Below are 15,898 nucleotides of genomic sequence, written 5' to 3' on the forward strand. Positions count from 1 at the left end.
CAACTAAGTGTGTTGACTTTTCACGATGAAAGAAGAAAAAAAAACATCAGTTTGTGATGTGTTTATACTGGAACTTTCTGATGAAGAAATATATTCCAGCCCATACAGTTTTTCCTTTTAAAGTAGGTGGTGAAAACAAAGAGACTGTTAAATAATTCTGCATATCTTCAGCGGATAATTGTTACCTATCTTTCAGCTATTCCATATCAATAAAGGACACAGCTGGTAATCCAAAAGGAAAGGATCTCTTGATGAAAGTAGTCTGCCATTCTTATTAAAGTCAACATACAAGATACATTCTTGGTGATTTTTGAACCCATAATTATATTTGTCTGACAATAATTGGCACTTAACGGTTTATAGAACACTTTCACTGAGATTTGCCTTAGTGAATCTTAACAACAATTCTACCAGTAATTTCTAATATTGGCCATGATCCGACTTTCAAAATTAGTCCACCACTTTATTCTCCCCCGAAAATGCCTCTGCCCCCAGCCTAGAGAGGATGAGTCAAAAGGAGGAAGTTCTGAATTGCAGACACAGAAAGCACATTAGTGAATTCTTTTTCCAGTTTATCATCTTGACTATCCTTTTAGTGATTTGTTTGTTTGTTTCATGTGTTTTTTAAAAAGCAAGATGGTCTGTGTAATAGAGGGCTTTCTTAAGCCTTAATTCTGTTGTAGCTTACCTGGAATTAATCCTGAAAGTAACCTGTCCATTTCTTTACATTTCCTTTGCTTCTGGAGATAATCTAATTCCTGGAAGAAATTATTAATGCATTATTATTCTGGTGTTATGAAATTATCCAATTACATGGGGTAAAGAGATTTTTTTAGAGAAATTCAAATAATTAAAATATATAGAGATTAACCGGTTAACCTTTGCTGTATACCAGAGGTATTACATGGCAGTCTTTCAGCAATAATAGTCTGAAGAACTGTAATGGCTCACATTATATTTTCATTCTTTATTAAAGTTCCAGGTGATTCTCTGACTTACGTTAAGCCTAAATTAATCTCTTTTAGACTTTGAGTCTGCAGACACATTTGTGTATGCAGGTTTTACTTTCTGATATCCATAAGGCCTTTTAATTTAATAAAAATTAATCGAGGGCCCATTTTCTTACACTGTGTGTGCACAATAAGAGAGAAACTAATAGGAACAGGACAAAAATCCCTGAAAATGACCTGATAGTATGGTGGAAAAGACAGCTACATAAACCATTACAGTTCAGTGTTAACAATGCTGAACTAAAGGTGTCAGTTCCCGGAACAAGGAAGCAAAAATAAATAGCTCAGGAAAAAGCTTAGCATTATTCTGAACTCTTTTGGTTCACATCACACATCTGGTCCTCAGGCTATACCTTCAGCGTGTGTATACGGAATGCTGCCACTTCCACCTGTAGGGGACCCCTCCCAGGCTCGGCAGAGTCACCATCCTCTCTTTCGAGATTCTGACCTCTTAACTGGTCCTCTGCTTCTTCCTGCCTTTCCCTCCCTATCCCCTGACCCTCCCCATCCTCTCCCACTCCTACCTTGCCACCAGTTTAGTCCATTCTCATTAAAGCAATGGACTGACACTGTTCAAACATAAATTATATCACGACGCTCTGCTCAAAGACTTCAGTTTCCCCTCACGACTGTGCTCCAGCAGAATGGCATGGTCCCTTCCCCCAGGGCGGGCACTGCAGGCAAGCTCCTACCTCGGGCTTTTGCTCTAACTGTTTCCTCTTCTGCTAGGTTCTTCCCCCACACACTGGCATATTGACTCCCTCCCTTTCTCCAGGGCTTCTGGAAATGTCACCTTCTCAGCGAGGCCCTCCCTAGCTACCTCATTTTCAACAGCAATTTTTGCTCCCCAATATGTCTGTCCCCTTTCCCTGCTTTATTTTCTAATTAGCACTTAGCACTACCTGTTTTAAATATTTTTTCTTCTCTATTGTCTGTCTTCACTAGAATGTAGACATAATGAGGACAAGCGCGACAAGGACAGCAGTTTGTGTCTTTTACTAATCACTCTATCCCCAATGTCTAGAAGAGTACCTGGTACACAGTAGGTTCTCAGTTACTATTTCTGCAAGAAACGATTAGATGGTTGATGAATAATACTGGATAAGTGACTTGACCATTCCTGATACCTTTACTGATTCAAAGAGAGTTGCCAAGGACGCTGGGTAGAGTCCCTTTGTCATCGTGATCAAATGATCGTGCTGGTTTACCCAGTTTGGTCTCAGAAGAGTCGGGGAGGTTAATCTCAGAAACCTCCCATATACCATTGTAGCTGACACTGAAGTTTTCTTATATGTGCAACTTGCCCTCAGGAGAAAACATGAAAAGTTTAGGAAGAAAGTTCCTCAGTCATTTAGCTTCAGGGAATGCCAAAGAGGAATGTGAACTCCAGATGGAGTCGAAAGGGAATTTATTACCACAGTTTCACTTTCTTCTGTTTAACAAGCCTTCTTTACTTCAGTGCCTCCTGCATTCGTTGACCAGGAGTTAAATGAGACTGTTTAAGCTGTTTCTTTTAATAAATTATTTGTGCTTCACGCAATTTCACATGCATTCAACTTCTGATGATTACGTGAGGTGTAAGAATATACTAAAGGGAGTATGGTTTGCCAAGTATAGAAAATGAGATTTTGGGTGGAAAATGGCCTGATTTCATTGAATGATAACCCACAACCTTCTTTGGCAAGGCCATTGCCCCCTGTGATATTTGTACTATGATGGTAGAACCAACCATTTCTAAGACTCAAGTATTAGGTTGGTGCAAACGTAATTGCGGGTTTTGCCATTGCTTTCAATGCAATTACGTTTGCACCAACCTAATAGTATCTATCTTAGGGTTTGGTGGCATTGCTGGGATGTTGATGTGACTTCCCTGCACTTAAGAGCATGCATTGCTTTGGCCCCACTTTCAGAGGGTGGTGGAAGACTGGTTTAAAATATTGCTTCCTACTAAACATGCAGATACGGGCTTGGAAAAAAATAGTTGCACATGCTAATCACTCCCAAATCTGGATATATTTCAGGATGTTTTGACAGTTTTCCCCACATAACATCTGTACTTAAGAAGCCTCACGCTATTGGTAAAGTATTGACTTGATTTCTCTGCTCACATCCAGGGCGCTGCATGGTTTGCCCTGCTCTCCCCAGATCCCCCGCCAGGCGCTCCCCTACAGGCCTCTCCATCCTCCATGAGTATGAGCTTACACGGCCATTCATCTCCTGGTGGTTATGTGCACCATCACTGACAACTCCCTCTGCATCTCATACACACTGGGCTGCTCCCCTACTAAAATTTTCCAAAGCCACGTGTTACACATTCCTTTTCTCTGCCATGCTCCCAGCTGTTTTGTGCTGTTTTGATCTGTCTGTTTGCATAGCCCTGTCAGACTATATGCATGAAAGATATGTTGTCAACATGAATGGTTTTGAAAATGTTTCTGTAAAGAACCTACCTCAGTTACCAGCAGGGAAAAAGAAGCTTGAAGCCCCAAGGAAGGAGGTCAGACACTCCTACTTGAATCTTTGCCAGAGGGGGACTCATGCACAGTGACAAAGAAAAGAAGCCCATTAAAATGTGACCACAATGTCTGCCCATATGCTGGATATGTGGAGTCTCTCCCAAAAAAAACAAGTAATAATAGTCAATGATGACATATAAAGAGGTGGGATCCTACCACAAAACGAAAGAATTTGTACAAATGTACATTAAAAGGAAATACTTCAAGCAGAACTTGGGTAAATATAATTATTAGCAACCAGGCGCAGTGGCTCACACCTGTAATCCCAGCGCTTTGCGAAGCCGAGGTGAGAAGATCACAAGGTCAGGAGTTCAAGACCAACCTGGCCAACATGGTGAAACCCCATCTCTACTAAACATACAAAAAATTAGCCCGGCGTGGTCATGCACCTGTAATCCAAGCTACTCAGGAGGCTGAGGCAGGAGAGTTGCTTGAACCCAGGCAGTAGAGGTTACAGTAAGCCAAGATTGAGCCACTTAACTCCAGCCTGGGCAACAGAGCAAGACTCCATCTCAAAAAAAATTATATATATATACACATATATATATATACACACAATTATTAGCTTATTCTTGGTCACCAAGTGTTAATGTATCAAGAGACCCAACCAGACTCAGACACACTAGAGAAGGGCGTTTGGCTGTCCCACTCACAGCTTTCTGGAGAGCTCGGTGGAGTCCACCGTCCTCATTGCCTGTAAAAATGACCTGATCTGAAGTTTCTAGATAAAAAGATAATGTCAGAATTATTCTTTCACTTAACCAGGTAAGAAAACCCAAGGCCCACAGCTCCTCAGCTGGATGATAGTGGCAAAATAGATGGGACCGGTAAAGGAAAGTCAAACTAAGAAAACAGAGTACTTTTGTGACGGGAAAGAACTTAGAAGAAAATTCATTTAACAATAAAAGTTTGTTACTGATTATCAACCCTTTTCTGACCACGTCTTCAAAGGATGAATTTGGTATTTCAGATTGGAAAAAAAGTTTAGCTTCTGGTTGCTTCTCCGATCTTTTCCCACTGACTCTGCTATATTTGACTGTAGACATTATAAAGACAGTCTCTGAGAACATGTGTGGTATTTTGCTGTTCAAAGTCTAGCTAGGGCCAAGATATGTGGGTAAGATGCACTTTTTTTGGATTTTTTTTTTCTTTAATCCTCCAACAAAGATTGGTCCCAACTTTGCATGTACTCCTTATGTTATTCAAATATCCTTGCCAATCTTTCACATGCTATCTTTGGCCAGTGTTCCCCTCGAAAGATAACTGAAAAAAATATATGCTTTTTTGGTTTGTTTAATATCTGAAGTAAAACTGATGCAGCTGAGCTTGGCTTTATCAGCTCAGGCATTTTTGGATGACTTGGTCTCTCTGATTCACTCTATGAAACAAGATGCCCAATTGTTTCAACATTTCAATTTATTTCAGATTGTTTTTGACTTGACTAGTCAAAACACTATTTCATGGACATTATTTGATGTGTTAGTACCCAGTGAAATTTTTATACTGATATTTTCTCCTTAGAAAGAATAAGTCATTTTTCCCTAAGATATAAACATTCCATGGGCAAGCAGCTAAGACCATATACCCTGAAGTCCTTTGTAATTCTGGCTTTCTCTAATAAAACTGTTTAGCCCAGTGAAACTTTAAATATGTAATAAAAGTAAATACAATAAACATTCCAAACTCCTTCCTACCCCTTCTCAGTATTCAGGTTCTGGAGTTTACAATCTCATGTCCCCTGTACTCTGCCTCTGCATTCTCGAATTCTTATGCTTTCTACCCCAAATAGCTGCAGGACTCCATTTAAATCCTATTTGATTCTTTTTACAGCTGAAACAGGACCCCTGAGGTCATTTCTAGACTAACCCTATGCCTGATATGTGAGAATGTCCTCATCACACTCACCACTCTCAATTATTTTTAAACTGACTCTTCAAAGTTAAAAAATGTAACAGAGCCATAGAAATAGAAATGCTAGAACTTGCCTGTTTCTTTTTATCTTTCAGAGGAATGGTATTTTTTAAACACAAGCTTATGTCAGACATTGAACAGTCTCCACATGGGAATGTATGTTTTGATTAAAAGTTATTTAATATCTCTAGTTCCTTGGCATTATGCCTAAAGCTGGAGATATTCTTAGCTGCAGGTCTTGTGCCTTCTTTGACTAGATTTAAAAAAAAAAAAATGGCTCAAAATCTAGAGAGAATAAATGGCATTCTGAAAATAGTTACTTGATTGTATATGTGTTTATATCACAGAGGATACTGGTGTGTTGAGAATTAGGAATTAGAAAAGAATGTTGGTAAGGAGAAATGCATCAAAGCAACATCTTTCTATAGCTCTGTCACTGTGTCCATTGATTCCCAATGCTCAGCCTTTTGGTTAAACTTGGTTTTAGGGAGTTACATTCATATGGCAGACCTTAAGAATAGAATTTTATGTAATCTTTATATAAAGTTTTCTTAACTTACATTTGTATTTAGATCAACAAGGTTAACCAAAAGACATTTAAGCATTGTGGTACTTAAAATATGATCTTCGGCCGGGTGTGGTGGCTCACGCCTGTAATCCCAGCACTTTGGGAGGCCGAGGTGGGTGGATCACCTGAAGTCAGGAGTTCGAGACCAGCCTGATCAACATGGAGAAACCCCCTGTCTACTAAAAATACAAAATTAGCTGGGCATGGTGTCACATGCCTGTAATCCCAGCTGCTCAGGAGACTGAATCAGGAGAATCGCTTGAACCTGGGAGGCAGAGGTTGCCGTGAGCTGAGATCATGCCATTGCACTCCAGCCTGGGCAACAAGAGCAAAACTCTGTCTCAAAAAAAAAAAAATTATCTTATTTTTTAACTGCTTTCAGTGTAAAATAATGAGCACAGATTCTTATAGCACCTAAATGTGAATATGAAAAAAAAGACCTTTATTCTGATATACAAATAGAATTTTGACTCAATAAGTTATTTTATCTTCAGAGTTAGTATTGCTCTCAGAACAACCTCTTTTCTTTATCATTATTTTGAGGCAAAATATTTATAGGACATTGAATTATCTTTCCAGCTTTCCAATGGCATTTCATGCATTTAAATATTGATGTGACACAGTTAGAAGTTGGGCCCTCAGGACCTGTATTGTGTGATGGCATTGTGCTGCTATCATCACAAGATTCCTTTTTTTCCAACCCCCAAGGTCCTGTCTGTACTTGTTTACAGGTCATATGGATAGCAGCTAGTATGTGTTCAATACCATGAGTGTTATCATGGTAACCTTGACAACCAAGATAGCTCTGATTTCAAAACCTCACATGCTGTATCATAAAATTAGAGAACAGAATTGACATTTAGCTACATGTCTGTCATATAAATTAAGCTCTGAGAACGATTCCCCTTAGAGCCATGTGCCTTAATAGGGAAATAGAAGGCACCAATTAGAACTATTTTATACGTATTATAACACATTTAGGTGCTGGATATATTTCCTCAATTCTTTTTGTATAATTTTGAACCTCAGATATTCTCATTCTATTCTCACTGTGCCAATATTCTTGGTGGCTTTATTTTATGATCAGAATGAAGCTTATAGCAGAGTCTCATCAGATACCTGATATAAATAGGATTATGAATAATAGAAAACTCAGCCCATAAAAAATGTAAAATTCAAAGCATTCTTGGCTTTACTGGATACTGTTATTTATGCTGATTGTAAGTAAGACTGAGCACAGAATATTTCACTAAGTAAATCAGAATCCCAAAGACAAGACGTTTCCTTTTCATTTATATATTTATGCATATTTTCACTCATATTATCCCAGCATCCAAGAATCTTGGTATCTTTATTCAAGATGATTCTGAACATTCAGATTAATACATTCATCTGCTTTAAGTCCTAGGTCCTCTTTTATAATTTGGAAATATTTTAATCTCAGGATTTTCTCCTCTATTTGTTGTGGTCTGGTGCAGCTTTTCTTGGATATAAATTTAAAGACACAGCTTGTGAATTACATTTAATGTAAGCACCCTACAGTTTTCTGCATTGCAAATGATTATTTTTAGAAATTTTATGGTTGCCTGCGTATATTTGTTTCTCTTCATTGATATGTAGGGGGGAAAGCTCATTAATGATTTAAAAGGAAGGTGTTTTGATTCATCGACTTGATTCTTCTCATTACATAAACAATAAAGGCAATAAATTAACATCAAATGAAACTATAAGAGTTTATTTCTGAATTTAGCCACAAGATAGTCTTGAATCCTTGGGCGTAACTTTTCTTACTCTTTATATCCTTTTGCCTCAGTGTTTTGAAAGTCATCATTCAGCACATTTTAACCTAGAATGATGGTTTGTAATTCCTGTGAAGGATACCTTTTAGCAGATATTTATCAAACACCATAATTGGACAACTGTTTTGTAAAATAGTTCTTTGACTTCTAGAATGGTAAGTTATGATGTAAAAATGGAAGACCCTTATGTCAAAATTTACTATAAAGCAGTTTTTCTTTTCCCCATATACCTGCTTTGTATCTCATGTAACATTTGAGAAATCTGCTTCCAATATTTTCTCATCTTGTTAGCCATCAATCTAATTCTTGCCTAGTTACATGTTAAATATTACCTTCTTGCCTTACTTAGTAAAGAGTCAAAATTCCTGCAAATTCAGGATTTTTCTTTTTGGAAACAGATAAGTGGCTATGCTGTCTACATGTGTGCATAAGTGGGAAGAAGGGCAGAAATCCTTCTGTGTATTTGCTGACCCTGTACAGCAAATACTTGTTACATTTTCAGTAATGTTTAAACTGTTTGCTTTATCTCATTGGGATGAGTCATCATCACCTTTATGTTGTTTAAACTGGTGAAAGGTAGTTTGTATTATTTTCTTTTCTCTTGAAACTATTTCTTGTGATGAAGAGAAATAGTTCAGCATGTTGTGGTTCCAGGACTGAGACAAGTTTGGGTTATCATCTCTACCATAATAAAACTTCATCGGAAACGTCAATGCATCAGCATTCTGCAGTGCAATATGGACATGAACTGTTAGGCTGTGTTGGTGCTGGAATGTGGGGGCTTATCAGGCTGTTTGCATGACTCCAAGATGTGTTTTAATATCTGGTCTTTTCTTTTTTTTTAACTGTGACATGAGATGGCATTAGAAGAATGGGGTTTGGGAGGAACCATAATGGTAAAAGAAAAAGAAATGTTAAAAGGCAATACAAGCTTCTTTTGTGATTTCCTTTTAGGTCCGATGTTGTGGTCCTCTGTTTTTCAATCGCTAATCCCAATTCCCTAAATCATGTGAAAAGCATGTGGTATCCAGAAATCAAGCACTTTTGCCCTCGAACACCTGTTGTCCTTGTTGGGTGCCAGCTCGATCTCCGCTACGCCGACCTGGAAGCTGTTAATCGAGCCAGGCGCCCATTAGCAAGGTAAGCCAAGGGAGTCAGTGTTTCCCTGTCCTGGCCAAGTTAAAATTTACAGGCAGCAGGTGTCTCTGTAGCCTGGTGTTCTGCTCTTCAACACTCCTGGATCCCATCAATCAGCCATGGGCTTTAAGTCAGCCCATGAATCATGAGGGGTGTGCCCTGAGCCCTTCTAACAGGCACCATCATCTCTGGTGTCAGAACTCATTTTTGTCAAATGATTGGACAGCACTTGAAGTAAATTCTCTAATTATGAAAGGATGTGAATAAAAGCACTTTGAAAAGCATAAAGTATTAGACAAAATGTTGGTTACTCATAATAACGTCATCCTTGAAATTATAATTATTACAATAAAATTAATTAACACTTAGAGGTATCTGGACTCCAGAGAACATCAGATTCATACAAACACACATACTGAAGTGTATTTCATCTTCCTTGTATTCCTCAGTCCAACCTGTTACAATATTTCATTCTCAAGATGACACTGTCCACTTTTTGAAAATAATTTGGACCTATAGTTGCAAAACAAACAAATACTGCTTTTTAAATCTCTCTAGTGGTTATATTTTTAAGTATCAAAATACAACTTGAAGGAGAATTTGTTTCAGTATATATAAAATGTAGATAATGATTTTGGTGGGGTATATTAGTCCATTCTCATGCTGCTAATAAAGAGATAGTTGAGACTGAGTGATTTATAAAAGAAAGAGGTTTAATTGACTCACAGTTTAGCATGACTGCAGAGGCCTCAGGAAATTTACAATCATGCAGAGGGGAAGAAAACACATTCTTCTTTACATGGCGGTAGGAGAGAGAAGAATGAGAACCGAGCAAAGGGGGATGCCCTTTATAAAAACCATCAGATCTCGTGAGAACTTACTCACTATTATGAGAATAGCATGGGGGAAGCTGCCCCCATGATTCAGTTACCTTTCACCGGGTCCCTCCCATCACACATGGGTATTATCAGAACTACAATTCAAGATGAGATTTGAGTGGCGACATAGCCAAACCATATGGAGGGAAATACATTTCTTAAAATGTGAGCTCCCTCAAATCCCCTTTATAAAATAAACAACTTTTTATGTTTTTATTTTTATGTTGAACTTTTTGGCTGGAGAGCATTCCTTTTCAAAAACTTTTGATATTAATACCTTCCTCTAGGCTGGGCACAGTGGCTCACGCCTGTAAACCCAACATTTCAGGAGGCCAAGGTGGGAGGATCACTTGACGCCAGGAGTTTGAAACCAGCCTGGGCAACATAGTGAGACCACGTCACTAGAAAAATAAAAGTAAAAAAAAGATCAACCAGGACTAGTGGTGCACTCAGCTACTTGAGAGGCTGAGGTGGGAGGATCATCTGAACCTGGGAGGACAAGGCTGCAGCGGGCCATGGTTGCACCACTGCACACCAGCCTGGGTGACAGAACGAGACCCTGTCTCAAAAAAAAAAAAAAAAAAGCAAACGGCAACAACAACAAACAAAATCTTATTTTGACATTTACCTAATAGGCTTATTACAAAATTTTATATTGACACAACTTTTTATTCTCTCCAAGCAAAAGTAAATGGTGCTTTCTTTAGACAATTTCTGATGTTCTAGGTATGTTTTGCATTACATTTCTAAAAACACTTTATATTCAGTTTCCACAATCCTTCTGTTCTTCAATGCATGGACTAGGAATTGAATATTAGGAGCCACATAGAAGTTAGGAAGACCACAGTAAATGAGAGACTGTCCTGGCCTCGGCAACTTTCTGTATAAAAAGAGTAGGTTATGATAATCAGGCCTCACAGTCATGGACTGGAGGAGAGTTGCAGAGCTGTAGAGAACAGTGGAGAGGACAATCCCTTCTACGGAGCAATTCTAAGATTTTGTGAAGGAGTTTGTATCTGAGCTAAGCCTTGAAGAGTTTCATCAGTTGGTAAATTTCAAGTCAGTCTTAAGAACAAGGAACACAATGCTCACAGGAGCAAACTTTTAAGTTAAACCTTCTTCCCTGCACATCCCTTCCACCTTTGTCCACACCCTATAATTTCCCCTCCTTTCCATCTAAGTCGTCAACTCCAAATTCTATCCAGTATCATCTTTTTCCTCCTAAGACCAGTGTCTGTCCTATATATTACCTTTGGTGTTGAAGGCCAAATATTTATATAAGAAGATAAGTTCCTAAGGGTATGTATTAGAATCAAGCAAGTGTTTGTAATGAGTGTCACAACAAAGTACTTCCTGCCTGTGTTCTGGAACCCATCTATGCCTTTACCATGGTTATGCCATAACCCCAGCACTGCCCTGAGTCTACTGTTTCCAAAGATTTGTCCTCTCAGGGTTTGATTAGACTGTAAATTGGACTTGTGTGCCAACCTAAAGAGTACGGACTTTATTCCTGGGGCTTTGTGAAATCAGAGGAAGTTAAAACAGAACTGCGGCCAAGTCATAGCTGTTTTATGTAAGGACTTTTCTTGCAACAGTGAGGACTTTGGACCAAAATGTGGGGAGTGGGTATGAAGAAAGATTAGTTAAGGGGCTGATACACCAGTCTAAGCAAAAGATGATGATGGCTTGAAGAAGGGATTGGAGGAAAAAAGAAGAGGAGGGTTTGAAAGAGAATTCACAAAATGCAGCAGAGATTAGGAGTGGGAAAGTCTTGACTCTAATTGTTTAGTAGAGGTCTCTCAGCAGCCTGCAAATGTGACCTCAGACAAACCCTTTAACCTTTCTGCCTCAGTTTCCTAAGAATGTAGAACAGAAATAATACCTCACAGGGCTATTGTGAGGCTCAAATGAAAAATGTATATGAATGCATTTTAAAGTTATAAAGTAAAATTCAAGCATAAGATGTTGTTGATAAAGATGAAGGTGATGAAGAGAATAGTGATAATGATGATAACAGCTAACATTTATCAGGCACTTACGGTGGACCAGATACTATGCTTAGCATAGTCATGCTAATAATGTAAACCTTTCAATAGTTCTTCAAGATATGATTACTCATTATTATTATTATTCCTGTTTTACAGTTGGAAAAATTTATGTTTAATGAGGTTAAGTAACTTACCCAAGATTAAATAGCTAGTAAAGGGATGATACTTCAGTTACTGTGGTTACTGCTGAGAGCATTTGTTTTTTAAAGAAGTAAAACTCTCCCTATTTAGGCATATGGTCATGTAAATGAAAAGTTCTAAGGAATCTACAAAAAAAGCTATCAGAATTAACATGTTAATTTAGCAAAATAACAGGATAAAAGGTCAATACACAAAAATCATTTGTATTTGTATAAACTAAGAAGTGAACAATTGGAAAATAAAGTTTAAAAACAATGCCATTTATAATAACATAAAAACATGGAATATTTATGGATAAGCTTCACAAATTATGTGCATTGAAACTCTGAAATATTTGAAAGCATTATTTTTTCCTGCAATCATAACTCCTGCAATCATGGTTCCAGTTGAAAGACTTGAGATGGTGGCAGATTTTTCCAGAGACTAAAAGCCTGACTAGAGTTTTCAGTATATAGTTCCATTAGGTGCTTAGATAGGCCCTGGTTACTATTTTTTTCCTAAAATAAGGCTGATTATAATTTTTAAAATGTTTTATTTCAGGCCCATAAAGAGAGGGGATATTTTGCCCCCAGAAAAAGGCCGAGAGGTAGCGAAGGAACTTGGCATACCATACTATGAAACAAGCGTGTTTGACCAGTTTGGGATCAAGGATGTGTTTGACAATGCAATCCGAGCAGCGCTGATTTCCCGCAGGCACCTGCAATTCTGGAAATCCCACTTAAAGAAAGTCCAGAAACCTTTACTTCAGGCACCCTTCCTACCTCCAAAAGCCCCTCCACCGGTCATCAAAATTCCAGAGTGTCCTTCCATGGGGACAAGTGAAGCTGCCTGTTTACTGGACAATCCTCTGTGTGCCGATGTTCTGTTCATCCTTCAGGACCAGGAACACATCTTTGCACATCGAATTTACCTTGCTACCTCTTCTTCCAAATTTTATGATCTGTTTTTAATGGAATGTGAAGAATCCCCAAATTGGAGTGAAGGAGCTTGTGAGAAAGAGAAGCAGAGCAGAGATTTCCAGGAGCAGATATTGAGTGTCGACTCAGAGGAGGAAAGGGAGGAGGGCCCGCCTAGGACACCTCAGGCCCAGCAGTGGAAGTCCTCAAACAAGAGCCTAGTGGAGGCTCTGGGGCTGGAAGCCGAGGGTGCAGTCCCTGAGACACAGACGTTGGCCGACTGGAGTAAGGGGTTCATTGGCATGCACAGGGAAATGCAAGTCAACCCCATTTCAAAGCGGGTGGGCCCTGTGACTGTAGTCAGGATGGACGCCTCAGTCCAGCCAGGCCCTTTTCGGACCCTGCTCCAGTTTCTTTATACAGGACAACTGGATGAAAAGGAAAAGGATTTGGTGGGCCTGGCTCAGATCGCAGAGGTCCTAGAGATGTTCGATTTGAGGATGATGGTGGAAAACATCATGAACAAGGAAGCCTTCATGAACCAGGAGATTACGAAAGCCTTTCACGTCAGGAAAGCCAATCGGATAAAAGAGTGTCTCAGCAAGGGGACGTTCTCAGGTGAGTGGGCTGCAGGGCAGAGCCATTAATACCTTTGATTGTATTTCACTGGACATGAGCCAGACATGAGCAGGAGAAAGAAGAACCATAGCTAACATTTATAAGTACTTATTTTTTCCCATGTACCTTTCTAAGCTACAGTCATTAACTTCTTTCATCCTCCTCAGACTTAAAGGTTAAATGTGATTGTCTCCATTTTGTAGATGGGGAAACCAAGGGACAGAGAGGTTAGCTAATCTGTCCATGGTCACACCAGCAATAAATGGTAGAGCCAGGATTAGAACCTATGCTTTTGTGGGTATCAAAACCTGTTCCATAAACCACCGTGGTACCATGCTGCTCCTCAAGAGTGGATCAGGGACCCCGAGTCTATCTCCAGTGGGCTTGTTGCATACAATTCCCCTTCAGTATCTATTCTCTGACCAATTCTATTCTCCATTGACCCTTCAGCACTTACCCTTGACAAAAATCAGTGAGCTCAAGTTCTGAGGCCACTAAAGTCCTTGAGGCAATTTTGGTGGCCCTCCACCTTCCTACAAGGGGTGCCTCATCTGTTTCCATCCCCTCTTCTTTTCTGTCCTCATGCTCCTTGGCCCTGCACTTCTGTAGTTTTCTTGCACCTCCTATGCCTTTGATAACTATGCCATATGCTGCCCACAGCACCCTTTCATAATTGCTAAGCCCGCTGGTGGCCCGCATCCAATATGGGTTATTGACCCATGTTTGCACTGTCTTACACTTGGACTATTTTTGTTCTGAAATTGTCCTCTGGGCGGGTGTGTGGGTGTGTGTAATTTCATTGTAAAATGTTGACTTCCTGACTTCTATTTATATGGATACCTCTACCTTTGTCTTTATCTTTTATAATCCCTGCCAGGGCACTACACATTTAGTAAGTGGTTCCTGAAGACTCAGTTCATTCATTTTAAAGCTTATGAGTAGTATTTACTTCAAACACTGGCCATTGTGGTACAGAAGTAGTCTTGAAAATCAATGAAAAGAATATGTTACAAACCTACAGTAACTTAAAAGTGAGCCTTAGGTAGAGCTGATTAAATCACCCCTCCTTACTGGAGAGGCATAATAATCAAATACAATGTGGGAGTCTCAGTTGGATTCTGTTATATTTTTTTATTAAAAAAAAAAGCTATGAAATACAATTTAGAGATAATTGGAGAAATTTGAACATGAACTATATAGTGGATGATAGTAGGGAATTATTTTTAATTTTCTTAGGTGTAATCATGGTATGGTTATTTAGGAGACTGTTGTTATTTTGGGAAAACTTGTGATAAGGTAGTTAGGAGTGAAGTGCCATGCTATCTGTTAAAAAAAAAAAAAGGCTATACACATATATAGAATTATACAAAAATACACATATAGCTGGGCATGGTGACTAATTTGCCCATAGTCCCAGCTACTTCAGAGACTGAGACAGAAGGATTACTGGAACCCGGCAGTTTAAATCTAGCCTCGGCATCATAACCAGACCCCCCGACATCTCTTAAGAAAACAGTAATTCGGTTACGTTTCAGTATAGCATACAAGTAGAGCATATTGTAAATGTAAGGTTTAATTGAGTATTAATAAGTAAAATGGTGTAAATTAAAAATATACCTAAAACAAACATGCCAAAATGTTAACAAGGGATAAATGAGTGGTCATCATAATTTGTTCTACTGTTTTATATGCTTGAAGTTTTGCATAGTAAGGAGGAAAAAATATTCCCTCCTTTCTGTTACTTTCTGGCTCAGTGAGTTTGTGCCGTGACTTTATGTGTGATGATGTTAAATGCAGCATGCTCCCTTAGGTGGGAGCTGGGTGTGCCAAAGCCCAAAGATGGGGATTGACATAAAATCAGCAAGTAAAGACATGCGAGAGAGTGAGAGAGACGCAGGTCAGTGGATATTGGAGCAGAAACCTTGGTTGAAGCTCTCAGCAAAGTTGGCTCATGGTTGTGTTTCCTCAATTCCTTGGCAGACGTGACATTTAAATTGGACGATGGAGCCATCAGTGCCCACAAGCCACTGCTGATCTGTAGCTGTGAGTGGATGGCAGCTATGTTCGGCGGGTCATTTGTGGAAAGTGCCAACAGTGAGGTACGTGCCTTCCTAAAGCATAGTGGCGTCTTTATGAATATGCGTGTGCCTGTGTATTTATATAAAGTGGGTAAATAGCCAGATGACTTTCAACCTTAAACTGGCTCCATGAAATAGCTCCTTAGCAGTGCTTGAGTGTTTGGTCACCTTTCTCTTAGCTCTGCAGTTTTGAGGAGTTATTGTTTATCGGTCACTTGTGTGGGGGCACCTGGGTGCTTTACATGCCTTATATCTTTTCATCCTCAGAGCCGTCCTCATCCATGAAGACAAGATCAGC

At 39.2% G+C, this 15,898-nt stretch overlaps 1 protein-coding gene across 26 annotated transcripts in view; it reads left to right on the top strand.

The window, feature by feature from the left end:
• The window catches only part of RHOBTB1 (Rho related BTB domain containing 1), a 144,586-nt gene that overhangs the window by 100,543 nt on the left and 28,145 nt on the right, over positions 1–15,898 (top strand). For 18 of the 26 annotated variants that reach the window (XM_015456308.3, XM_074000783.1, XM_005565769.3 and 15 more), the window contains 3 exons: positions 8,759–8,944; positions 12,549–13,522; positions 15,503–15,621. In XM_015456308.3, coding sequence (XP_015311794.2) covers positions 8,759–8,944; positions 12,549–13,522; positions 15,503–15,621 — 1,279 coding nt within the window. Of the gene's footprint in view, positions 1–3,031; positions 3,089–8,758; positions 8,945–12,548; positions 13,523–15,502; positions 15,622–15,898 lie in introns of all 26 variants that reach the window. The other 8 variants (XM_065521063.1, XM_065521064.1, XM_065521066.1 and 5 more) reach the window with 1 other exon arrangement.

This window comes from Macaca fascicularis, chromosome 9, assembly GCF_037993035.2.
Source record: "Macaca fascicularis isolate 582-1 chromosome 9, T2T-MFA8v1.1".
Classification (NCBI taxonomy): domain Eukaryota; kingdom Metazoa; phylum Chordata; class Mammalia; order Primates; family Cercopithecidae; genus Macaca; species Macaca fascicularis.